Raw genomic sequence first — 23363 nt, 5'->3', positions numbered from 1 at the left:
GACCAGAATCTGGCGGTCGGCGTTGCGAACGGGCGGACAATGGAAGTCGTGACGAAAGAAACAGGGGTTCATGCAAAAATTCGAAAGATCAGATACATACAAACAAGGAGATAAAAGATTCAGGATATGACATCGACAGGTTCGGGAGCGGCGCATTGCCGCCCGTGGGGAATTTGCCGCCACTGAAAATGTCAATTGGTCCTCGGGCGACTTCGGACAAGGCCTATGAGACTGTTCGGGTTAGGGTTTTGTGCATGGGTTCCTTGGCCTTCTTCCTCAACATGTGACAACTTATTCCAACCTATCACGTCTTTACCGTTGCTTTCTGAGCCATGTCAAGGAGATTTCTATCCAGCTCGTTAGTGTGGTAGCTGTAAATGCTAGGCCTGCCAGGTTGAGACTTGAGGATGGCTCGCTCACTCTTCCATGCCGATGGTCATATGGTAGCTGGTTTGTTTACATCGTGAAAAGGGGCATTGTGGTTCCACTTCCACTTCGACTCTCGAAATACGGCCATCAACCATGGGTCACTGATCGTCACGCTATCACTCATTGCTGAGGACACTTCACAGCCAGAATCTGAGACGTACACCTCTTCTGGGATATAACTTGTTAGCATGGTTTTTTGGTGGTGGCGAGAACTTTAAATTTCACACAAGAAATCTCTGGTCCGGTCACTAATTTGCCCTTGTTTCCTGTAAGATCAACGTACCAAGCTAGCAAGTTACATCCCAGAAGAGGTGTACACCGGGATGGTACTCTAGGCAGCCATCGTGGATGTTCACTGCACGGTTCTACCTAGAATAGTGGACCGTTTAGTGACTGCGCCTCCTGTGACTCTTCGACATCATTTCTAGAAATTGGTCGAGGGGAATCTGTTCTCTTCACTCTCCACACATATTCCTTTCTGGTTGTTATCTACAGATGTTATAAAGCATCATTCAATTGTTTTTGTGTTGTTCCTCCTTCATCCACCAACTAGAATCATCTCGAACACTTACACCGTCTTTCCAACTACAAGCCAACTTCCAGCTTCAGCCTACCTATGTACCCTACTCACCATACGACACCCCAATATACCCTCAACAACTTCACTCAGCCATCAGATCATCTACCTCTTTCATATTCATACCTCTCTACCATCATCTAACTCATCTGAACACCAACCGCCACGATGATGTCCTCCCTCCTCGCCGAACTCAAAAGTATCGTCACCCCATCCCACGCTCCCGCCGCCCCGCCAAAGAACATCCACAAAAACAAGGCTCCTCCCCAAGCAATCAAGACCAGCTACGAATCCCTCCCCATTAAGCTTCCGCCCGGATTTCTCGCCACCGAACCGGGCGTTACCACTCCCCCGACTCTAACAGAGCTAGATTGGTCGCAAACCGAGTTACCTGAAAATAAAGGGTTATACGCCGTGGTTCTTGATGGAGTGTTGACAAGGGAGGAGTGTGAGGTTCTGAAAAAGTTGGCGGAGGGGAGTGTTCCTCTTGAGAAATGGGTTGTTGTCGAGAGAGAAGACGGGACTGGGACTTCAGCAACGGGAACTATGGATGGAGAGGAGGACACTGATAAGCGAGGCAAAACCCCCTGGGCACCAGCCCTAGTCAACGTAGGCCTAGGCTACGAAGTGCACACCCCTTCCTACCGCAACTCGTCACGTATAATCTGGGACCAGCAAGAGGTTGTCGATCGGCTTTGGGAGCGATGTTGTCTTGCTCCTGGACTTCGCGAGCGACTAGCGGTGTTAGATGCAGACACTGAGAGAGATGCGAGGATTATTACCGGGATGCCCCTTCGGAAGGAAGAAGCTGGGGATGGGGAGGGTAAGGGAGAGCCAAAGGAGGTGGAGAGGTATGCGAATGGCAAGAAGAAGGGAAAGCGTACGAGGCTAAGGGAGCAGACAAATAGGTTGATGAGGGATGGGAGGACGGGCAAGTGGGAGTTTGTGAAGGTTAATAAAAGGATGAGGTTTTTGAGGTACTCGCCTGGTCAATTTTTTAGAGGTGACTTTCTTTTCCACTTACCCGCTTCCCCTTTCCTTTTCCCGTCTTTTCTCTCCTTCGAAACAATGGGTGATGACTGACAGGATGGCTATGAAAACACAGCCCACTGCGACTCCCCCTACCGGGAACTCGACCCCGTCAACTCCGACCGCATCAACGAGACACTATTCACTATCCACCTGTACCTGAACGACTGCAAGTCCGAGGCTCCACCGGACCTCAAAGACCAAACGGAGTTGGAAGGCGGTGCCACGGCGTTGTTGTCTGGCGACGAGAAGAGGAAGTATGATGTTGAGTGTAAGACGGGCAGGGTGCTGATCTTTCAGCATAGGAGGGTGTTTCATGCGGGCGCGGATGTGATTAAGGGGGTGAAGTATTCAGTGAGGACGGATATTATGTATCGGGAGATTTTGGAGGAGAGGGAGGAAAATGAGGAGCAGATCGACGGGCAGAAGGAGCAGCAAGTGGAGGGAAATGGAGAGGGTGAGAAGAAGGCAGACAATGACAAGCCGCTGAAGGAGGCCGGTGGTGGGAACTAGGCTCGGTCGTATTTCGTAACTCCCGCTGTTTCATTTCCCTTCTCGTCTACAGCGCATAATACTATTTTAAAGCCCAGTCTCTCCCGATGAACTCACTCCACACCCTCTGGCCTAGGCCAAATCTTCCTTAGCACTCTAATAGCCTTACACTCATCTTTATGTGCAATCCACCGCCTGGTCTGACACTCCTATTTGTTTTGATTCATATTCATCAGCCTCATTTATCTCTCCCGTCTCTTAGGTCTTCCCCCAACCCACCCATCATCATCTTTTGAGGGAGAACTCACCTTGGAACAATACCAAACTTCCATACACGCCTGGCACCTCTTCAGCCCCCCTCCAGGTAAACCCCTCCTCTCCTTACCTTCCGGCGTCGTACAGCCATCAAACTTCCCATCGCACATCTTCTCCTCCCTTTCATGTTCCTCGGGGGCACTAGAGGTACTCTCATCCCTCTGTCGCAGCATTTCCAGCGTTGATTTCGTCATTTGTAATGGCACTGGTACTACCCCCAACAAATCTCCCCCATTCCCATTCCCTTCTTTTCCTGTCTCCTCACCCTCTTTATTTGTCCTTGCCTCCATGTCCTCTGCTACCGCGAGTCGTCCCAGTGAACTCAAAATAACAAACCCCTGCCCACCCTCCCTTTCTGTCTTTGTCCTCCTTGCATTCCTAATAATCACCGTACTCCCCTTCTTCAATCCCAACTCCTTGAACCTTTCCGCAACAGCATTTGGGTTTCTAGGCTCAGAGACGGTAAAAGGGGGATCGAAGACTAGGGCAAAGTCTTGGTTGCTGATATCGGTCAGGATGAGGGTGGGTTTGGTGATGGTGAGGTTTGATTTTATGGTTGCTAGGAGGTAGCTGTCTTTACCATTTTGGCTGTCGTCGAAATGTTCATTGGGGGTTGGGAGAGAAGAGAACGTGGTGAGTTGGTCTGGTAATGGGATGGGCATTGTGAATACGGAGCGGGCTTGAGTCGTCGTTGTGGCTGTCTTGGGATTTGAAGCTGGTCCGGGTAGTCTGGAGTTGTGCGGTTCCCTTTTGTAATGAAGACAAAAAACACTTGCGAGATGTCGGTCTTGAGAGAGGATATTCTGAAGAAATACTTGTCGAAAGATTCCAATCCTTCGTTCTGTCCCTTCTCCAGGAGAACATGCATGCCCTCTGGACGTTGAAGATGAAACATCCCGAAAACGAACACGCGGGGAAGGGGAGATGGAAGCACTCGAAACAGCCCTAAAGCTTTAGCGTTCATGGCGCTTCCCCTGCACGTCTCAACACGCAGTACCCCTGAACTGAACCTAACAGTGAGTGCAGCTGCTGAATGGTGCACTTCCATTGCATGCTTCAACACCGGGCCAGGCACACCTGCAACCCAAGCTGCATGGCTTGACATATTGCCCACTGGTGCAGCCACCAGCGGTCCAGATTTTCTAAAGTTCCATACAATGCTTACGAATACGCCGCCAAGTACGAAAACACCACGACAGCTTTGAGTACCTAAATGAATACTGAAAAGATTGTACGGAAACGAGACCAGTAGTGTAACGGCCACTCAGACTAGAGAAAGTGCCCACAGTACGTACGCTTTAAAGCTGAAAGTGAGGAGCATCATGAAACTCCAAGAGAACCAAGAGAACCAAGAGAACCAAGAGAACCAAGCATCTTGGCGAGGAAATAAGGTTCGGGATGGCGTCACCTGGAGGTTCACGGGTGGGTACCTCCTTACGACAAGCAAGCAAGAAGAACGGGGGTCTAGACCTTGGAGACACTCTTTGATATTGTCTCGATGGTGTAGAGTACTAGAGAAGAACCAAGAGAATTCACTGGAGAGACACACGAGTCGGATGTCCCAAGATAAATACTTTCATGTGATTCGTAATTATATCTCCAGAGAAGAAGGAGATGGAGACAACTATGTATGTAAGCGAGGAATACCTACGCTTCAACTTGAAAGAGTGCAACTGATAACTAACAGACGCAGAGAGATAAAAGCCCTCTTTTCCATTCATTTTAGTCCTTCCGTTCCCTGAATCATCATAACCCATCATCTTCCTTCCAAACAGTTGAATCATAACACATATGATAGGATATGAACCGTCAACGCCTTGCCAACCAACCCTGCCTGCTAACGCGAAACTCCTACCAAAGGGGAAAAAAAAAAAAAAGAGATATGTGAAATCAGAGTGTCTCCTCCCAAGACACTTCTAGTCAAGAAGAGCACTGACACGGCGGGCCCCGAACAAGGAACATGAAAACCAGACCTGCCAACCCACCCTCAAACCCTCCCCAAGTTCTCAGCACTAGCAACCAAAGTATCATCACTCCCAATCGTCTCTCTCTGATCCTTTCTGCCCTTCTTTACCAACAGCCTTCCCCTCGGCACCAATACCTTTCTCTCCCTTGGACATTCCTCCCTCGCCTCACTCGTCGTCTGATCAGCCCGGTCCTCCTATTTACCAAGGCCCATCCACGCAAACGTGCCCAACGCACCCGCCGACAACAAGAACGTCACAATTCCCGCGCCCGCCCTATCCGCCGTCGATATCGGCCTGTTATGCGCTCCAAAGCTATCGCTCTGGCTTCCCGCATTCGGATTCCCCTTGCTGGTGCCACCGGTAGTATTCGTCACCGGCGCTTTGGTCCCTTGCTGATTGATCAGTAGTGCAGAAACCGCCCCCAGTGCATTCATCTGCTGTCCCACGCCATGACTGCCGTCGTATTTCTTCTTCCTCCAGTTGAACCCGCACATACGGCCGCTTGCTTCGCCGGTGCAAGTCTGGACGGCGGCTTCGGCCGATACCTTGAGTACGGGCAGGATGATAGGGGCCGTGTGTGGCGCGATTTGCGTGGTGGTGGAGAGCCAGCGGTGCACGTAGCCCTTGAAGGAGAGCATGTCGGTTGTGCACGTCATGCCGTCTTCGCAGGCGGGTTCGTAGGCGATCTTTTCGGGGAAGAAGCGGACGAGGGTGGCGTTGACGAGCTTGTCGAGGCGGTCTTTCCAAACGGGGGAGCCGTCGGTCTTTTATGGTATTAGTATTGATATCAACAGAGAGAAGAAGGACCAACATACGTAGTTGTACATGTGAGCGGCACCGAGGGTAAAGACGCCAAAGTTATAGGAGAACTGAGCGCCGTTGACATCGGTGCAGTTCTTTTCGACGTGGGCGCCGTCGTGGATGTTGTAATCGTCGTCCATGAGCCCAACACCCCTCATCCAGTCCCACGTCTTTTCGGCCCAGTCGGCGTACGTCTTGTTGCCGGTGTAGCGCGCCAGTCTTGCGCCGAGGTTAAAGAAGCAGCCTATTGCCATGCTGGGTCAGTTTATGTTCACGAAGTATTCCAAGTGCCCAAACTCATCACGAACCATTGGCAATGCTGTTCTTGTAGTTATATCCGTTGTTGAGCGGGGGAATCTGCCATCGCAATCCACCGTTGCAGGTCTCGTCGTGTCTGTCAGGGTGTGCTTGTGTATTGAAGACAGCCTGAGCGAGGCCCAGCCATTGTGGTTGATCGGGTGGCGGATCGGGGAAGTTGTTTTCGGCGGCTGTCATTGCCGTCATTCCCCAGAAGCCCTGATCATCGTTGCCTAGGGATGCCGTGACGTTGGGTGGCATATAATCCTGTCCTGGACCGACTTGCCAGAGAAGGGCTTGGGTGGTAACTTCATTGTATGACTCGTCGCCAGTAAACCTCCAGTAGTCGATCAAAGTCCCCCACATTGCTCCTGCTTCCCACCAATAGTAATCACCGGCTGGAGGAGGGCCGGGAAGAATTCCTGGTGTTTGTCCCGTCAAGTTCCCTTTGTAGTATTGCATCATGTCGAATGCGATGTCGGCTGCTGTCTTTTTGATGTCGGCTGCGCATATTCTGTCAGCACTACTAATGTTCATTTTCTGCGAGTTGGAGATGGACCAGACGTACCGACTGACGCGACGCTAAAGGCTGCATTTGCGACGTCAACCCCAACAAGGGCGACGGCGGCAAGCCGTTGTAATGTCGAGAACATGGTGATGGTGGGCTGACAATAGCGAGCGACTGAAAACAAATTTAAAGAAACGAGCGTGATGGTTGAAGAGTGTTGGTTTTCAATTAGATGTTGGCCATCGGTTGTCGTCTTTTCGTATTGTTGTGGTACGAGGACAAAGGCGCAGTGGTGGATGGGGAATGACTTTGGGGGAAAGATTGAACGAGAGAATCCTATGTACCACCACCGGCTATCAACCTGGAACCAGATAAAAGTTTGCAGATGGCAGTGCAGTTCCAGTTGTCACCCCAACTTTCTTGCAGCGAGCAGACTCTGCCGGTGCGTCACCCACATCCGTGTTGTTGCCGACGGGAAGATGGGATGGATAGGCAGTGGATGGGATAAACAGCATGTCATCATTCCAAGGTACCAGGAACGCTCCGGGTTACATTGTGCTTGTTAGTGTTGGCATGATAAGCATTAGCAGAATGCGAGGGAGTGTTAACGCGGCACTACCACTTAATCAGGAACTTAATGTACCCGTTGGTCCAGCCCCGGGCATGGGATGGGTTGATCAAACTGGATCGTTCTGCGGGCAGAACAGAGCGTGAGAAGATGCTGTAGATAAAGTGGACATGCCTGATAACAGAATGGCAACCATTGTTTCGAGGCGTACCACCATTTCTCGGTACGGGAGTAGTTGGTGACCATAAATATTGCTCCGGATGTCTCTCGCTCGCGGTGTTCTTCGACATACCTTCACTTCCCATTCTCTCGTTGATGGCAGTTGATATTTCGATCAATCTCGAAAACTTATGGAACAAGGGTTGGCCTGTTGTTCAGAAAACAAGCTTCTTCCCCACGCTAGAGCCCGACTCGGACTGGGCGATCTCCTGCCAAGAACACCATGATCAGCAAGTTCAACAGCACTCGAACGGCACCAAACGGCAGCCAGCCACAAGATGCTTTGCCTCTAATTTGTGGTCCCGGGCAAACATGGCTGTTGCGATAAGTATTTGAAATCGGCGTGGTTGGTTGCTCGGAAACAGTTTGAGGTCGGCCAACACCTGACTGAAAGCAGCACATTTTCTACGCAGTACCCCGCTTCCAGGGTTAGGGTCACCTACAAGGAGTGGAACTAGCGGAGGTCAACCCCACACGACGGAGCTTGCTCCTTAAACCCTAGACCCTCGAATTCTGATCTCAGGGTCTTCCTTGTCCATCTTTTCTTCTTGGAGACTCTTCGTTCAAAGTCCATACCTATATAGCTTCGTTGTAACTCTTCACCCTTTCCACGTACAACTTCCCTGATTTGCCCAAGATGACCCTTTCTGATCTTGGCCATTCGAGCTTCCCCTCTCTTGTGCAGAATGCAATCGGAACACTGGATCTGCTGTGTGACAACACGGAAGGCGAATCCACCTGCTAATGCACGGGAGAGACATTGCACCTGCCTCACCTTACGGAATGCTCCATCAACGGAGAGACAAAGCGCAATGTGGGAGAAGATGATCGGACGGTCGCCATTTGCCTTTCCTTCAGCTGCAACCATGCAGAACCCCTCAACGTCAGAGCTCCGTAACCACGGGAAAAGAGGACCGTCCTGACATCCTTCCCCAAACATCCCAACAATCCCATCACGAGTTCACGACGGACGATCATAACCGGCAACGAACTACACAGACGGACAATCAACTTCTCAAGATGAACACGGCTTGGGTTGGTGCTCGCTCATCGGCGACACCCTCACAACTGGAAGCTCTTGCTCGCGCCATCCGCAACACACCCATCATCGACAACCATGCCCATCCTCTTCTGAAGCTCGAAGCTCTCAGCAAGCACCCTTTGCTGTCCATCACCTCCGAAGCACATAATGGCGATGCTGTCCACTCCGCCATCCACTCCCTCCCCCATCTCCGTGCCGTTCGACAGCTGTCTGAACTGCTCAAGTGTAACAACACATGGGAGGCAGTGGTTGCTGCCATTGAGCAAAAGCGCATCGACTTCCCTTTGGAATGGACCGCCCAGTGTCTAGAGGGAATCGAGACACTGCTCCTCGACGATGGGCTCGACAACGAAGATGACGCCCAAGACATGGTCTGGCACAATGACTATACCCGTACCGAATGCAAACGTATTGTACGCATTGAAAAAGTGGCTGCAGATATCATCAAGAAAATTGGAAAGACATATGATGCTTCGCCAAAGACCGGCAACGATGTCCTGAATGATGCCTACGACGACTGGATCGCTGCGTTCGACACCATAGTCAACGAAGCTATCGATGACCCCGATGTGGTAGCCTTCAAGTCCGTCATCTGCTACCGTACCGGCCTGGATATTAAAAGCGCCGTCAATGAAGTTGAAGCTCGCACTGCCTTTGCAGAGATCATTGCCAACTTTGCCCTGTTGGACTTTACCAAGCTGCAAGAGGACAATCTGAATGACTTGGTTGTGCATCGTACGGCCATGTTGATCCGCGATAGCCCTTCCAAGCTGAAGAAGGCTATTCAGTTCCATACCGGCCTGGGAGACAACGACATCACCCTTGCCAAGTCATCGCCATCCCATCTGCAGGACTTCATTCGCGCATACCCAACTGTGCCCATTGTGCTCCTTCATGCTGGGTACCCCTTTATGAGAGAGGTTGGCTATCTTGCCAGCGTGTATGAGCATGTCTATGCCGATATTGGCCAAGTATTCCCGTGCATCAGCGAAGATGGTCAGGAGCAGGTCTTACGACAAATCATCGAGCTCTGCCCCTGGTCAAAGATCTTGTGGAGCACAGATGGTCACTGGTTTCCCGAGACCTATCTACTTGCCATCACCCAAATGCGTGAGGTGTTCACAAACGTGAGTTAGACAAATATCGTTGCTGGAGGCCAAGGCTAACATGACTACAGGTACTGAGTAACTATGTCCGCAAAGGACATATCGGATACAAAGCCGCCATCGAACTTGTCCGTGACATGCTCTTCCGAAACTCCAACAAACTCTACCACCTCGACATAGACTTTGTTGAGCTCGATGAAGAGCCATGTGCTGAGGTCGGACCCTACGCAAGCGACCTGGAGCTTTTCCAGCTCTTCCTAAAGGACCAACCGGCTCCTGACTTTATCCGTATCTGCTGGATTGACTACACTGCAACTCCACGGATGCGCATGGTCCCCTTCCGCAAGTTCATGTCCTTGTTCGAACAAGGCAAATCAACCGACATTTCCATCCCAACAGCTGTATTTGGGCTCATTCAAAACGATCATCTCGTTCCGACTCTCGCTCCTACTGGGGAGTATCGTCTGCACCCGGACTTTTCGTCGCTTCGTCCTGGTCCTACCGAAGGGCATGTGAGCATGTATGGCGAGTTCCGTGAGAAATCCGGAGCCCCCGTTGCCCTGTGCCCCCGGTCACTACTGCAGAAGGCCGTAGACTTGGGCACCGATAACGGATTGAGCTTCTTGCTTGGATTCGAGATTGAGTTCCTTCTGCTCGAAAGAGTAGAGGGTGCGGATACCTCAGCAACACTATCCTTGAACTCCTTAAATCCGTTCAAACACCGCCCATCAGAGGCCTCAGCCTCAGGCCGTTTCAGCACCTTGACCACTGATGGCCACGCCTGGTCTGTGTCTCGCTACTTTGCCGATCCCAAGGTTTCCAAGCTCCTGCGCGACATGGTTCATGCCCTCGACTCAATGGGCATCTACGTCGAACAACTCCATGCCGAGTCCGCAACCGGCCAGTTCGAGCTTGTTCTTCCCCCTTACCCACCGGTTCAAGCCGTCGACACCCTTCTGCACACCCGCGACGTCATGTTCGCCCTTGCCACTGCCGCCGGCTACAAGATTACTCTCCACCCCAAGCCCTTCGCAACCGCATGCGGCACCGCCTGCCATACGCACATGAGCATCTCCTCCCCCGGCGGCGACAAGCCCGAGGTGTACGAGCCCTTCTACGCCGGCGTTCTCAAGCACCTCCGCGCCATCACAGCCTTCACCTACTCCAACCCAGCCTCCTTCGAGCGTCTCAGAGACGGTGCCTGGGCCGGCGGCCGCTGGGTAACTTGGGGCACCCAGAACCGGGAAACCCCCCTCCGCAAGATTGAGGGTTCACACTGGGAGTTCAAAGCTATGGACGGCTTAGCCAACCCTTACTTCGCCATGGCCGCCGTGCTGCTGTCTGGTATCCACGGGTACATGGATGGGGAGAAGCTGACGTGGGGAGACTGTGAGATTGATCCCGCGAAGCTGACACCGAATGATCGGGCGGAGTTGGGCGTCAAGGACATGTTACCTGCGAGCGTGGAGGAGGCGTTGACTGCCCTGAGGGGGGATGAGGAGTTTGTGGGGTTTTCCGGACAGGAGGTGGTGGAGAGGTATTGCGATGTCAAGGAGTTTGAGATGGAGTTCTTGGCGGAGATGGGCGAGGAGGAGAGGAGGAATTGGATTATGGAGAGATATTAGGGGTGATTCTTTGATGGCCTAAATCCGTATTTGAAGGAGGGGATGTTACGTCTGTTGCGGGGGAAAAAAAGATGAAAGAAAAGAAAAAAAGAAATCAAGATTCACAGTAGCAAATACCCTACTACTCCCCTAGTGAGGGGGCATCGGAAGAACGCTGTCTTTAGCGACTCACAGAAAATCCCAGCTACCTAACCTAGGTATAGGTAATTGCTCGAAAGAAATCCGTGACGTGCAACCGAGTCGAACGCGGGACCTCTTCGTGAGCCGGGTTGTGCGACACACTAAAGAGAGACCCTATGATGGAACCAGTTGAGCTACCCGTACAAGTAGGTAGGCCGGTCCCGAGGAGATCCAGTTACTTTCGGTTGGATTGGTCACTTATTAAAGCAAGTGGGGGTTAAATTCCGTCCGATAAGTGGGTGAAGGAAGGTAGTACGGAAGGAAGGTATGGAAGGAAAGTATGGAGGGGACTACGCGAGTAGTGTACAGTAATGGTCACACGGCCCGTCGCATAACCACCATGCCACATATCGTCGCTCGGTGATAACTTGGTGTATATGTATTAGCCCTGGTTGAACACCAGTGCATTATCGAGAACATACGGCGATAATCAGCTTAACTCCACGCCATGCTGATGTTCATGTTCGCACTTTTGGGATACCATGCATATGGACCTCGGATTGTCAGTGACAGGTGTGCATTAACCATTGGAAATCCTATTTCCTGAATCTTTATCTATGTGTTGGAATACTTGGGTTAGTCTTGGGGCCAACTGTCAGCCATACCTTCCATAATCCACATAGCACTTCCTTCAAGTAAGTCCCAACCCCTAGAGGTAATGACCACATAAGATGCCGCCTCGCTTGTCACCCTTCCCATAACTAACAACGATTTACTTGATCAGATTTTGATAGCAAAGCGGTCTCCCATTTGACGGGGGCCTTGAAAAGTCACTAGATCACCTGTCCGGTCTGGAGCGGAAATGGTAAAGGTGTGTTAGAAATCGTAGTGTAGAGGGGGTCCTTACTACCTAGTAGTCTAGCCGGTCTACCTAGAGGTAGGTATACGTATGATATCTGCGAATACTGTGGTAGGTGTTGGTCAGGGAGTATCTTATATATCTCGCGTCCATCATGCTCTCTATCGGAAACCCACTCCAAGTTATGCAACAAATCTGAGAGTCTAGTGTACAAGTACACGGCGATCTGCTGACAGTCTGACGCGGCGTGGAGACTGATCTACAGGACCGGAGAAGATTATGGAACTGTAGATGTCACCGTCAGATGTTTCATTGATGATGGACAGGGCCCTTACCGGTTATATCTTCAAGCAGGGACGAAGCCATCCGGCAAATGTCCAACCTTGGATGTTACAGTTGCTAGATCTTTCCTTTGGGGAATTATTAGTGCTGGCAGCCCCTGCCGTGGACCCCTGGGATGATCAGAGTCTTGGCGGGGCTGCCGCCGCCAAAAGAGCGCCCCACAGCGGGAAAGCTAGCCTTAAGCGGTGGGGAACATCATGATGTCCACTATGAGATAATGTTGACGTCAATGACGTCATATTCAGTCTGAAATCATCAATTGACTTTATTCTCTCTGTATGCAAACACCCAAATCGAAGCTTCGAGGAAGGACTGTTGGAGGGACTTGTATAAGGAATCAGCAATCACTTTGCAGGACTTCTTTCGATACATCACAGAATATCAACGAGTACAATCAAACCAAATCATCAAAGCGCAAAGCAACCACACCAAACCGCTTTTTTTCCAACACGTCAAATATAAACACAACCGGTAAGCTTTCCTCTTTCTCGACAACTAAGCCATCACCAAGTAAACACACAACTAACTCCCACCGCAGAAATGTCCACCCAGTCCAAGGCCGACAAGATCGAGGAGGTCCGCAAGAACCTTCCCCTCCCCGAGCAGCCCCCCGTCGCATCCGACTGGCAATCCGCCGACGAGCGCAACGTCAACGTCAGCAGCGGCCGCTTCTCCGGCGACGTTTCCAACGGCCCAGGTGTCACCTCGGGTCTCCGTGAGCCCACGTCTTCCGACGGCGCAAACATTGACATGTCCAACATTGGCAAGGGCGAGAAGGATAACAAGTCTTCGTAAAGATGACAAACAAGAATATCGCGACACTGGAATGGGAGGTATAGCGGCAATGTTTGCTGCGTAATGGGAAGCAAGTTAATGGAAGGGAAGAGCATCATGATGGTGTGATGGATGCATGGATAGATGGATCAACCTGGAAGGATTGACGACCACCGATGGACATCATCACACACGGCGTTTGTTGGGATTTAAGGAATTACGATAACGAACGACGACATGATATGGGATATGAGACTTGGTTGGACACGCCTCTGGAAATGGGGTTGTCAACCTGATGAATAAATATAATTCACACAAAACAAACATTTGAAGCTTCGCTATGCTCTTTATATGAACTACCATCGATCGTGAAACCGCTGCCCCTGTCTACATTCACCTAGGACCGAACCCCGGCGGCAACGGCGGAGGTACCATCCCTCCCCTTCCCGCGCCCCCTCCCGGAGGAGGAGCAAAAGGGAAGAAAGCCGGCGGCCCACCACCACCGCTTCCTCTTCCCATCGCCATCATTCCCGGAGGCGGAGCAGCTCCTCCTCCTCCTCCGCCTGGGGCACCAAATCCGGGCGGCAGCGGAGGAGGAAATGCACCTGGGAATTGTGCTGCCGGTGGTGGTGGTTGTGATGGCATGGGAGGGAAAGGAAACGCACCAGGCGGTGCAGGTGCAGGTGGAGGCGGCGCAGAACCACCACTACCCCTTTCTTCGTCATCAATGCTATCTGCGTGGTAATCACCTTCTTCTTCTTCCTCTTCTTCCTCTCTTCTGCTGTGTTCCTCTTCGTGTTCAGAATGGGAATGGGAGTGATAGGATCGGTCATCACCTGACCCATGCTCATGCTCTGATCCTCGATCAGATTCCCTCTCGGAACGGCTCCCGCTTGCACTCCCCGTTCTTGTCTCGGATGCACCACCAAACATCGGTACCGGCGGCATCGGAGGACCTGGCGGTCTTGCGCCAGGGAATGGAGGAAACGGGTGAAAGGGAGCCGGTGGCATACCCGGCATTGGCGGCATCGGGGGAGGCCGGAAACCTCCCGGCCCAGCAGCTGGAGGTGGCGGTGCTGGAGGAAAGATATTACCTCCATTCGATCGCGTTGGTGACGGTCCTGGGCTTGATTTGCTAGCTGTACTGCTTGCTGTAGAAGAGGAGTGTGAAGGACGACGATGATGGCGACGATGTGATTCTTTCCTGTGGTTTTTTCTGGTGCTTCCACCACTTCCACTGCCGCCGCTGCCGCTTCCTCCGCTGCCACTGGTACGACTTCCCCGGCCACCGCTGCTCCGGCTGGAACGGTTGCTCTTTTGGCTAGAGGGCCTGTCACGTGTTGATGAAGAAAACCAATCAACGATACAAGCAGCTATGAGAACCAGGCAGAACAAGAGCGGAATAAGTTGTGACGCGGTGTTAATTTTGTTGATTTCCGAAGGGAGCACAGAGAGGCGGTCCCAGTGGATTGAGAGCTCGATAGCTACAAGGACGGTGGTGGTTATGAGGAGGTTGATGGGGAGTTGGAGGTGTTTCATCGCCGACCCACTTCATTAGGTGGTGATACAGGTTAGCATGGGAGCTTGATGTCAATACCGACCAAGCAACAGGATGGAGGAGGAGTCTTACCCATTTTCCTTCCTCCCTTTCTTCCTCCTTTTCTTCTCTTCCCTTCCTCCCCCACCGCTCAAACTTCTCACGCCCATCACCACCCCGCCCACTAACACTATCAACACAACAGCAATATTGAACGCTCTAAACCCGACGCTGTCCAAATCTGCTTTGGCGAACAAGAATCCGTATTGTTTCCCACATGTCTTCTCGTCTCGACGTTTTGCGAGCCCAAGTATACCGGAACACCAAAACCAGAGCTGAAACCCGCACACCATCAAGAGAAGGAGGAATTCCATGATTGCCAGCAGATCACATCCTTCCCTTTCTTTTTTCCTGGTACTTTTTGCTTTAGCTTTGCTGCTTTTACTCCGCTTTTCGTCTTTCCTGTTGTTTGTTCCCAAGCATCGGTTTACGCTCGTCCAAAATACCGCTCCCAACGTGAGATACGCGGTACCGCTTACAAGCAAGGTGGCGATGTACACTTCTGCTGCTCCGAAGTAGGCTGTGTCTGAGCTGGGAGAGGCGACTTTCATTGCTAGGCCGATAAAGACGGCGTAGCAGAGAATGGCGTGAGTTGCTCGGAGAACGGTGTAGGGTGCTGGAGAGGCGGATCGGAGGAGAGTTGCCGGGATGAGACCGAACCAGAGGAGGTAGAAGGAGAGGCGGATGCCGAGGCCGGTTGTTGAAGGGAGGGAGGGGGAGGAGGTGAGGCATTGAAATGGTAGAGTAGAGGTAGCCATCTTGATGGGCAAACTGGCAAAAGTCGTTATTGGCTTCGCAAAAGGGGCGTTATCATCTTGCTCTGGATGTGACCGAGCTTTGTTGCAGTATGTGAAGCGTATAGTCCAAGTGGAGGCTCGAGTTTCTTTCCTCTAATAAGGCCGACAGGTAGAAAAGAGGTTGAACCGTTACTTCGCCAAGTGCAGTGGGTGAGGGTTCTATGATCTTAAGACAGACTGGACAGCAAAGCCATCTATCTATCTTACTACTACAGCCAGCTTCTAATTTGATTCCTTCCTGATGATTGGTCTTTGATTCTTCCAGGATACCTATGTTCCTTGTTTATCATCGGCCTTCCGGTTTCCACCTTTCACTATCCTTCCTTCGTGCTGTGTAATTCTGTGTCGCTACCCAACATTGTCTAACATGTGGACTGCCTCATCAGGTTCCGAGGACTGGAATCAACAAGGATGGCTTGGTTTTTTGTGGCTTTTTGCGAAGAGATGTTCCGCTCCCTGTTCTGATTCTGAGACTTCAAGACTCTGAAACTCTTGAGACTCTGAGACTCCGAAACGTCGTGGGACGGTTGAAAGGTGGAAACCGGTCGACCAGTTGACGCCAGGTACGTATCGTGGGGGTTGAAGCATGGGTATGGATTCATCAACTCAACCTGGAACGGCCCTACCTAGGTAAGTGTACTAGCAAGCTTTGGTTGTAATGAAAACACATCTACCTAGGCCTGGGAAAGAAGTGACTTGGAAGTCTTGGTGGAACTTGGGATCCTCCTTTTTGGACGAGACCTGCTGGTGTTTTTTTTTTTCTTTTTTCACTTCTCCGGCCGGTCATGTATCGCATAAATGCGCGACGTTATGAGGAAAGCGCTTTCAGTTACTAATAAACACTACTACTGCCTTACTTCTTCGTACGTTACTTTGCATGCATATGAGTGAAAGAGACCGGATCGTGTAAGATGCAGCTGTGCCCACACTGTATCGGACATCAAGAGCGGAATTGGATAGACGCCATAGGACGTCGGCAGGAGCAGGAGCAAGGTTACGTACCCAACCGAGACATAGGCTCTGACAGGGACTGAATTCGGAGGATTTACGTCCGTAGAAAATAGTTTAGTTGACCGCTTTGGGTTGGCTTTGGGTTGGCTTTGGGAGCAATGTTAAGCTTGGGTGGCCGAGTTGGAGCGGAAGACGGTGTTGACACTTCCGGTTGTGGCTTCGAGATCGTCCTTTTCTCGAACTAGAGGAGCTGGAGTGGAACTTTTACTCAACTCATGCTACGGAGCAGGCATGAACCAGAATTATTCGTGTTGTTTTAGGGGACATACTACCAACCAAGTTTGTACGTACCGTCTTGTTTGAATTCTCTCCGTGTGCTTCGACCGTCGAGCGTTGAGATGTGAGGCAGATGTGCAAATGTTGGGGATAGGTAGAAACAAACATCGTCGATGTAAACTCCGCAAACAGGAGAGTACAAGAGGCGGGGTTAGATCCTTTAGGTAGAGTGATCTCCCGTAGCACGAAATCTATTCCGACGGTTTGTCTCAGCCAGGAACGTTTGACCTCGTGTGACAATGGTGACACTTCCGGTAAGATAGGCTGGATGGCCGACCGCTGGTGGCGGGTTTCCTTTGGACAGGGCTAGACTAGGCGAAGCACCTCAACCCATCGAGCTGACAACCATATGGAAGAGAAAAGACATGAGCTGCTTGCGGACGAGTGTTAGATTGCCTACATCCGACAACCCCTGAGCATATCCTTGGCAAGCCCATGTGGCAATGGTTCGATAATGACCAGCACAGAAACGGAAACGGATAGTCGATCGAGCAAATACCCATCCATGGACCAAAAACGGGGGCGGGGTGTATCAATCTGATCTGATTCAAAATACCATGCTTGCTTGCTTATAGACATAATTGCGTGTTGAGCATAAAGTACAGCCGCCATGCCGAGTGGGAATAGTTAAGTTAAGCAAAATGAAGAACAAAAAAACAAGCAGGACACCATGCACCCATGCCAACCAAGTCTACTACTTGGGCTTCTTCACCCGCTTGCTACCCTCCTTTGTAAGGATCCTATACCGAATTCCTTTCTTATCTCATCATCGTCCCGTCATCGCCGATGATGTTGAACCTTCCCTCGTCTTCTTCTTCGTACTTCCTTTTCTTCCAAACGGCGGGAACGCAGAACAAGAGCCTTCCTAAGCTCCCGCTCCCGCCTCAGCCTTCATAGTATTCATCCTACCCGCCATGCTAAGCCCTGTTCCCTTTCTTGTTTCCAGGGCTTTGGACCACCTCCTGGAGTCCTTAATGGGCTCCCCTTGCCCATCAAGGCCTAGCACCTCCATAAGTTCAGGGATCTCGACATGATCTCTCGTCGTCTTCATGCGGTGACACCATGTCACTCTCTTCTCCTCGCCCTCGTCCTCTTCGTTCTTCCCGTCGATGCTGGCCTCTGACGGACGGTGTCCTTGACCGCCAAAGATCTTCTTCTCCTTCTTTATTGTCCCCTTGCCAGTCTCCTTGTCGTCAGAGTCTGGTTCTAGCCTTGACCCGGAACTGTCTCTCTTCCTCTCAGCAGCAGCGGCAGCAGCTTCATTGTTCTCTCTTGTTGCCCTTTCCAGGGTTCTTGCCATGTCCTCCCATGGTACAACATTGACGGGACTCTGGATGTCCACCGGCTCGAACAAGAACTCGCCGCCAATTTGCTTGAAGTCTCCCGCTTTGTTGACCAGCCCCTTGGGTATCTGCTTGATGCCTTGTAGGATCGAATCGAGCGAGGTTTTGACAATGTTCTTGCTCGTGTAGGCAGGCTTCTCACCCAGCGCGAGAGTGCGTACCATGCCGAGCTCCTGGTATAACTTGCGTGTGGGATCGGCGTAGATGGGGAACGGGCAGTTGGTCGCTTGGGCGTACATGTCGATGAGCTGTGGGTCGCCGCAGCCGATGACGGCGATGAAGGTCGAGAGTGGGAGCCTGAGGAGGGCGTCGGGGGTTATGGAGGCAGAGAGAGTGCGGAGGTATTCTTGGCATTGCTGGGTTGCAAGAGCATGTGTGTTAGCTGATGTTTGTCATGGAGAGAAAGTAGGGGTCTGGGAGGGGTCAGACAGAGCCCATGAACTTACACCGCAGAAGAAGTGGCGGACAAAGATGATGAGGACTCGGCGGGCAACGTGCTTGCCAGTGTAGAGACTCCGGAAGGTATGCGACTTGCCATGGCGATCGAGGACATGGTAGTTTTCCATCTTCTTTATGGTCGCCAGACTTGGTAGGTCGTTGTTGCTGTCAACAGAGCCTTGAAAGTCGAGCGGGGCGACGCCATTGTCACCTGTTGACAAGCGAGGGCCGTCTTGGTGTGAAGTCGAAACTGATTTGCCCGATGGCACAAAGCTTGGTGGCCGTGATGATGATGTCTGTAAGGGTTCTACTGGCGCACTGAGATTCGGCTTCTCAGCAGTCGTTGGGCGCGACGAGTTCGAGGTAGCGAACATGGGGTTTGCAGGCGATTGGTCTGTCAGAGATGCCATGACTAATGTGGGTGATGATGATGATGATGATGACGACGATGCTGATTAGCGTTCGTAGTGTCAAAGGAATCGGACACTCGTGATGCGCTCCAATATTGCGTTTGCTGGCAGTGAATAGAGAATAGTTGTAGAGGTATTAGAGAAGTCGTTGGTCTTGAGGGTTGAAGTTGGTTGGGTTGAAGTTTCCAAAAAGTTTAATCTCGACCAATGTCGATCAAGATACCTCTTCCGTGTATGTACCTCTACGTCTAGGGGACCTGCTTGGGGCGGCCGCTGCGGGAGGCAAAGAAAAAAGGGAAACTGACGCTTGCCGCAGAAACAAAACGAAACAAGGAACTGCTCAACAACGAATGGGCTCAACCACGGGATATGGAGGAAACAAGGCCACTCATTAAATATGAGCTATGAATGGCAACAAAACAAAAGCAGTCCCAAGACCTCCAAGACGTACGAGAGTGGGTGGGGAGTCACTGGCGATGTTTTTAGCGACGCCATTCATCAACAAGCCCACTGCCCTGTCCATACCTCTAGTGTACGTGTAGAGCTATCGGCGGAAACACTGCCGATTTGCATCCCCTGGAAATGCACAAGGATCACCCCCAAGCCCGCTAAATTGGCGTTGATCGGTTCCAGCGCAACAATCAGCGGCTCCACATGTGTCGCTTGTAGGGGGTCTTGGGGACCATGTTCAGGTCTCCAGGGCGTTCCACTTGGGGAGCTGAGCCCCAAACGGATGCCACTATTCACGGCTTGTTGATGAGCATGTGCTTCTTGGAAGAACATGAAAAAGGAAATGACAAGTCAACGGCCTTCCACGTATTCTTTTCTTGGGGAAGTTTATCGAATTAAAGGAAAGAGCAGACACCAGGGCAGGAGGAGGCACAGTCGTCAGACAAAGACAGAAAAGAAAAGGTGCCAAGGGTCCAATTACGTGTACATAAAGACGGGAGCAAGTGGAAGTCCGTCGAGGTTCTCACAACAGAGTTTCCCAAACAGCGGGGTTCGGGGACCTGTCAATCACCTGCCCGAGCCTGTCCCCGCTCTGAATGTGCCGCTGCGGCGCCTCGCTGGGCCGTGCCTGGCTGCCATTTCTGTCAGCGTCTCGAGCCGCCAAGCTATCGTCACTTCACCTCATCAATGACCTGTGTTTCGCCGACGACGAGGGTTGCCATCCACCGGATGCTACCAACTAACCGCGCGTCTCTCAACCCGAAAGGCACCACCAAGAAATGGTTGCTGACGGTGAAGTGACCATCAGCGCGCGCCTATTTTCGAGATACGCTTCACCCTGTGAATGTCATGGAGGCAAGTCAACAACGGACCTCGGCACTTTGCAGTCGTCGTTACCATGGCAACATATCGAAAATAGGCACTTGAAAGGGGTGAACAAACAGTGGACAGTGGACAATCGACACGAGCATTGGTGAGCCGGTTGAGACCGGAGACTAGAATCACTAGAGGTACATGAGGATTCGACTTTCTTATCTGTTTCCACATGTCGGATTCTTGGGGAGGCCGGAGATGAAGGGCACGCAAGTTGTTACCGGCTGTTCGTCCTCAGATGTCTCGGGGAGCTCGATGAGTTCCTAGTTGTCTTACCCTTTTATTAACTTGGAAGCGAATATTTGGAAAGAAACTTTGGAAACTTCATATGGATATTAATGGTACAGGAGTCACGGGTACTATCTGTCTGTCAATGGCCGGTCTAGGATGTTTTCCTCCATCTATCAGTTTGCCATTTCCCTTCCCACAGAACGTCCAAACCCTTCTGAAAATATATATCATCCACCCTCCCTCTCTATCTAACATCCAAACCCCCAGCCCTCAAGCCTCACTCACGAACATCCGGAACATCACGAACATCACCAGAGGCAAGACAATACTACCATTATCAAACTTCTCATAATTCCACCAACACTAACTACCCCTTCATAAGAACCAGCTCTCACTTCCTTACTCATTACTCATCAATAATCCCCTCCAAAGCATCCCCCAACCCACCCTCATCATACCTAACCCCCTTCCCATCCTCCTGCATCCTACCCTCCACCCTAACACACCTAATCCCCAACCTTTCCAACTCCTTCACATCCACTTTCGGCGCTGTTCCCGTCCTCGCCAGCCGTCCACCTACTTCCTGCCCATCAAGGTAAACAAGATGAGTAACATATTTCCTCAACAACCGCCCTTCTCGTTCTTCTTCTGAATCTCCACCATCAGCATCGGTAGACTCATTCTCCTCAGCACGATAATGATAATGAGGATCACTCCTCCGACTCTGCTCCCCGGCCTTGGCCACCGCTCTAACGAAATCCGTCGCTGTCATGGGTTTTGACTTGGGTCCCGTTTCACGATCGATTGTCGCGTTGAGCACCAGTACTTTCTTCACCTTCCCATTTACCTCTCCGTCCCCTTCCTGGTCTTCCCCTTCGATGTCCGCATCAACATCCCCAGCAATAGCCTCCCCAACCCCCCTCAACACAAGACTAGGCACAATACTCGTCCACAAACTGCCAATGCTATACACCACCATTTTCGTCACCGCCAGCGCGTCGATCACCTTTGGGTTCGCGTTGGGCCAGATCTCGTGCCCGTAGGGGTTAATGTACCACACCCGCTCTATTCTTGCCGAGAGCTGGTCGGCTTCGTCGGAGTCGGATTTGGAAAAGGAGATGTTTTGCGTTCGGAGAGAGGGGAGGGAGCCGGGGAGGGAGGCGTCTTCTGTTTCGGTTTGGGAGCGGGCTCTTATGCCGGGACGGGGAAAACTGGACTTGGTGGGGGTAGTGGCGACGGATGAGGATGTGGTGGGTACGGAGGAGGGGGCAGTGGAAACAGTGGACGTGGTGATGCTGGAGCGGACGGTTAAATGTTGAGGTGGAGGGTGGCCGTTATGAATGGCCATGGCCATGGCAGCGGGGTGGAGGGTTGCGGCGGAAGAAAAGGATGGGGCTCCGTGGCCGTGTCCGCCATGCAGGAGCGGAGGAAAAGAGGGCGTAGCGAGCGAGATCTTCACGTCATCTGGCAACGCAGTCGGAGCACTCGGGTGGCTGATAGCCACCTGGCCCGCGATAGTTGTGCCGTCTTCAAGCCCAGCAGAAATATGGTGCGTGAAATTGGAGTTGATAGCTGGTAAGACGTTGACGTTGGGCGGGATGGAGCAGATCATCGACAACAAATAGATGGCGGACTCAAAGGATCCCGAAAAGATGCGGGCGCCGGTCAGGAACATGTTGCCGATAGAGGCTTCGGCGAAGTTGAAGGTGGACGTCGGTCGGGCTCGCTTGACGATCTCGAGGTTCAAGGTGTTGAGGATGGACCGGATGAGTTCTCGCTTTGGAGAAGAGATGTAAGCCCAGAGAAGATGGCGGGCTTCGACGATGTCGAGCCATTCGATGCGGGCTTTCGAGGGGTCGCCGGGGAGACGGTACTCGAAGAGCGCCTTAAGGGCGGCTTTTTCTTGGTCGTTGGAGGGGTTGGGGATGAGGCGGACCAGACGGCCTAGGTCCTGTTAGCAGGTCATATTCTGCTTGATATGAGTTGAAGAAAACTGACTCCTAATATCACCAACACCTGTTCATTGTACATATCATCATTAGCCCTTATTCCACACAGTGAGATAGCAATGGTCTCACTCACTCGGCCCTCCAATGAACCTGATCAACTCGGAAGAACTTCCTCCATTGTCACTGATGGGAATGATGTAATTAAGTCGGCAATTCTTCTTTTCAATGATCCGGTTGAATACATCAACAAGGCTATTGGCGGCGGTGCCTTTGGTGTTGTTGCGGTTTGTTGTTGTTAGCTTAAAAAGTATCCAGCAAGGTTCCCCATGGGGTTGGTGGTTGGGGATTTGGGATGGAAAGAGGAACGTGGGGAAGGAAGTCTGGGGGTCCGGGGAAGTTGATGCAGTGACTGGGTGAGGTGGTTTCGGGTTGACATACCTCCGGAGAAGACGGTGATGCCCGTTTTCTTGTCGCTCATCTTGGACGTGACGTATCGAGGGTTCTGTTGTATTGTTGTTGTGACTTTCCGTGTTCTATGCTTGTCTTGCTATCGTCGTCGTTGAAGCTAGAGAGAGGTATGACGCAGTAACCAAAAAGGCGATGGAGATGGAGCTTTTTGATCGACAAAGCGCCGCCTTGGTGGTGAGATTAGTGCAAGTTCTTTGCAGTTGCAGCAGTATAAGAAAAATCGATTCTTGAAGATATTCACCACCACTTGAAAGAAATAACGAAAGTCAAGTTCAAGAGGAGCGCTGACTTTATACCTCTACCTTGATACTTATCAAAGAAAGTTTACGTTGCCTTCCCGTATCTCCATCCCAGCCCGAACCCAGCGTGAGCGTGCGTCCCTTGGAAAAAAGCCCAAAATCAAATCCGAACCAACACCCGCCCGAGGGACGCAGCGGTGATAACATCAGC

At 51.6% G+C, this 23363-nt stretch overlaps 8 protein-coding genes across 8 annotated transcripts; 3 read left to right on the top strand and 5 right to left on the bottom strand.

Moving 5' to 3' along the window:
* The first annotated feature begins 897 nt into the window (after positions 1-897).
* Positions 898-3189, top strand: SMAC4_07835 (uncharacterized protein). Its single transcript, XM_024655560.2, has 2 exons — positions 898-2009; positions 2112-3189. Exons 1-2 carry the CDS (start codon positions 1175-1177, stop codon positions 2546-2548), a joined length of 1272 nt encoding a protein of 423 aa, XP_024511436.1. The 5' UTR covers positions 898-1174; the 3' UTR covers positions 2549-3189.
* On the bottom strand, positions 2641-3504 carry SMAC4_13207 (uncharacterized protein; the record flags this gene model as incomplete). Its single annotated transcript, XM_066091315.1, has 2 exons — positions 2641-2736; positions 2836-3504. 2 exons carry the CDS (start codon positions 3502-3504, stop codon positions 2641-2643), a joined length of 765 nt encoding a protein of 254 aa, XP_065946013.1.
* Positions 3505-4399: 895 nt separating this feature from the next.
* SMAC4_07836 (uncharacterized protein) lies at positions 4400-7742 on the bottom strand. The gene is made up of 4 exons (XM_003346311.2): positions 6476-7742; positions 5919-6410; positions 5625-5854; positions 4400-5573 (listed from the first exon to the last, which is right to left on the bottom strand). Exons 1-4 carry the CDS (start codon positions 6558-6560, stop codon positions 5004-5006), a joined length of 1377 nt encoding a protein of 458 aa, XP_003346359.1. The 5' UTR covers positions 6561-7742; the 3' UTR covers positions 4400-5003.
* A 14-nt stretch (positions 7743-7756) lies between these two features.
* On the top strand, positions 7757-11680 carry SMAC4_07837 (uncharacterized protein). Its single transcript, XM_003346312.2, has 2 exons — positions 7757-9371; positions 9422-11680. Exons 1-2 carry the CDS (start codon positions 8223-8225, stop codon positions 10973-10975), a joined length of 2703 nt encoding a protein of 900 aa, XP_003346360.1. The 5' UTR covers positions 7757-8222; the 3' UTR covers positions 10976-11680.
* Positions 11681-12523: 843 nt separating this feature from the next.
* SMAC4_07838 (uncharacterized protein) lies at positions 12524-13360 on the top strand. Its single transcript, XM_024655561.2, has 2 exons — positions 12524-12767; positions 12835-13360. The coding sequence occupies exons 1-2, from the start codon at positions 12575-12577 to the stop codon at positions 13089-13091; spliced, it is 450 nt and encodes a 149-aa protein (XP_024511437.2). The 5' UTR covers positions 12524-12574; the 3' UTR covers positions 13092-13360.
* Positions 13361-15048: 1688 nt separating this feature from the next.
* On the bottom strand, positions 15049-15425 carry SMAC4_07839 (uncharacterized protein; the record flags this gene model as incomplete). The annotated part of the gene is made up of 2 exons (XM_003346314.1): positions 15049-15069; positions 15147-15425. 2 exons carry the CDS (start codon positions 15423-15425, stop codon positions 15049-15051), a joined length of 300 nt encoding a protein of 99 aa, XP_003346362.1.
* Positions 15426-17287: 1862 nt separating this feature from the next.
* SMAC4_07840 (uncharacterized protein) lies at positions 17288-19016 on the bottom strand. The gene is made up of 2 exons (XM_003346315.2): positions 18541-19016; positions 17288-18450 (listed from the first exon to the last, which is right to left on the bottom strand). Exons 1-2 carry the CDS (start codon positions 18940-18942, stop codon positions 17617-17619), a joined length of 1236 nt encoding a protein of 411 aa, XP_003346363.1. The 5' UTR covers positions 18943-19016; the 3' UTR covers positions 17288-17616.
* A 735-nt stretch (positions 19017-19751) lies between these two features.
* Positions 19752-23202, bottom strand: SMAC4_07841 (uncharacterized protein). Its single transcript, XM_066090701.1, has 4 exons — positions 22884-23202; positions 22579-22713; positions 22495-22512; positions 19752-22440 (listed from the first exon to the last, which is right to left on the bottom strand). The coding sequence occupies exons 1-4, from the start codon at positions 22921-22923 to the stop codon at positions 20903-20905; spliced, it is 1731 nt and encodes a 576-aa protein (XP_065946012.1). The 5' UTR covers positions 22924-23202; the 3' UTR covers positions 19752-20902.
* Positions 23203-23363: the final 161 nt, after the last annotated feature.

Source organism: Sordaria macrospora, chromosome 2 (assembly GCF_033870435.1).
Source record: "Sordaria macrospora chromosome 2, complete sequence".
Lineage (NCBI taxonomy): Eukaryota > Fungi > Ascomycota > Sordariomycetes > Sordariales > Sordariaceae > Sordaria > Sordaria macrospora.
Note: the sequence above shows the minus strand (reverse complement) of the source record. Positions and strands in the feature narration are given on the sequence as shown.

What these genes read in the sequence shown, in the direction of transcription:
- SMAC4_07835 (XM_024655560.2), top strand. Translation starts at nt 1,175, where the DNA reads ATGATGTCCTCCCTCCTCGCCGAACTCAAAAGTATCGTCACCCCATCC. An exon ending in GCCTGGTCAATTTTTTAGAG is followed by an intron (nt 2,010 to 2,111) that starts GTGACTTTCTTT and finishes ATGAAAACACAG; the next exon opens with CCCACTGCGACTCCCCCTAC.
- SMAC4_07836 (XM_003346311.2), bottom strand. Translation starts at nt 6,560, where the DNA reads ATGTTCTCGACATTACAACGGCTTGCCGCCGTCGCCCTTGTTGGGGTT. An exon ending in CTTTAGCGTCGCGTCAGTCG is followed by an intron (nt 6,411 to 6,475) that starts GTACGTCTGGTC and finishes GAATATGCGCAG; the next exon opens with CCGACATCAAAAAGACAGCA. An exon ending in CCGCTCACATGTACAACTAC is followed by an intron (nt 5,574 to 5,624) that starts GTATGTTGGTCC and finishes ATACCATAAAAG; the next exon opens with ACCGACGGCTCCCCCGTTTG.
- SMAC4_07837 (XM_003346312.2), top strand. Translation starts at nt 8,223, where the DNA reads ATGAACACGGCTTGGGTTGGTGCTCGCTCATCGGCGACACCCTCACAA. An exon ending in TGCGTGAGGTGTTCACAAAC is followed by an intron (nt 9,372 to 9,421) that starts GTGAGTTAGACA and finishes ACATGACTACAG; the next exon opens with GTACTGAGTAACTATGTCCG.
- SMAC4_07838 (XM_024655561.2), top strand. Translation starts at nt 12,575, where the DNA reads ATGCAAACACCCAAATCGAAGCTTCGAGGAAGGACTGTTGGAGGGACT. An exon ending in GTCAAATATAAACACAACCG is followed by an intron (nt 12,768 to 12,834) that starts GTAAGCTTTCCT and finishes CTCCCACCGCAG; the next exon opens with AAATGTCCACCCAGTCCAAG.
- SMAC4_07840 (XM_003346315.2), bottom strand. Translation starts at nt 18,942, where the DNA reads ATGGCATCTCTGACAGACCAATCGCCTGCAAACCCCATGTTCGCTACC. An exon ending in TCCGCCACTTCTTCTGCGGT is followed by an intron (nt 18,451 to 18,540) that starts GTAAGTTCATGG and finishes CTTGCAACCCAG; the next exon opens with CAATGCCAAGAATACCTCCG.
- SMAC4_07841 (XM_066090701.1), bottom strand. Translation starts at nt 22,923, where the DNA reads ATGAGCGACAAGAAAACGGGCATCACCGTCTTCTCCGGAG. An exon ending in CATCACCGTCTTCTCCGGAG is followed by an intron (nt 22,714 to 22,883) that starts GTATGTCAACCC and finishes ACAACACCAAAG; the next exon opens with GCACCGCCGCCAATAGCCTT.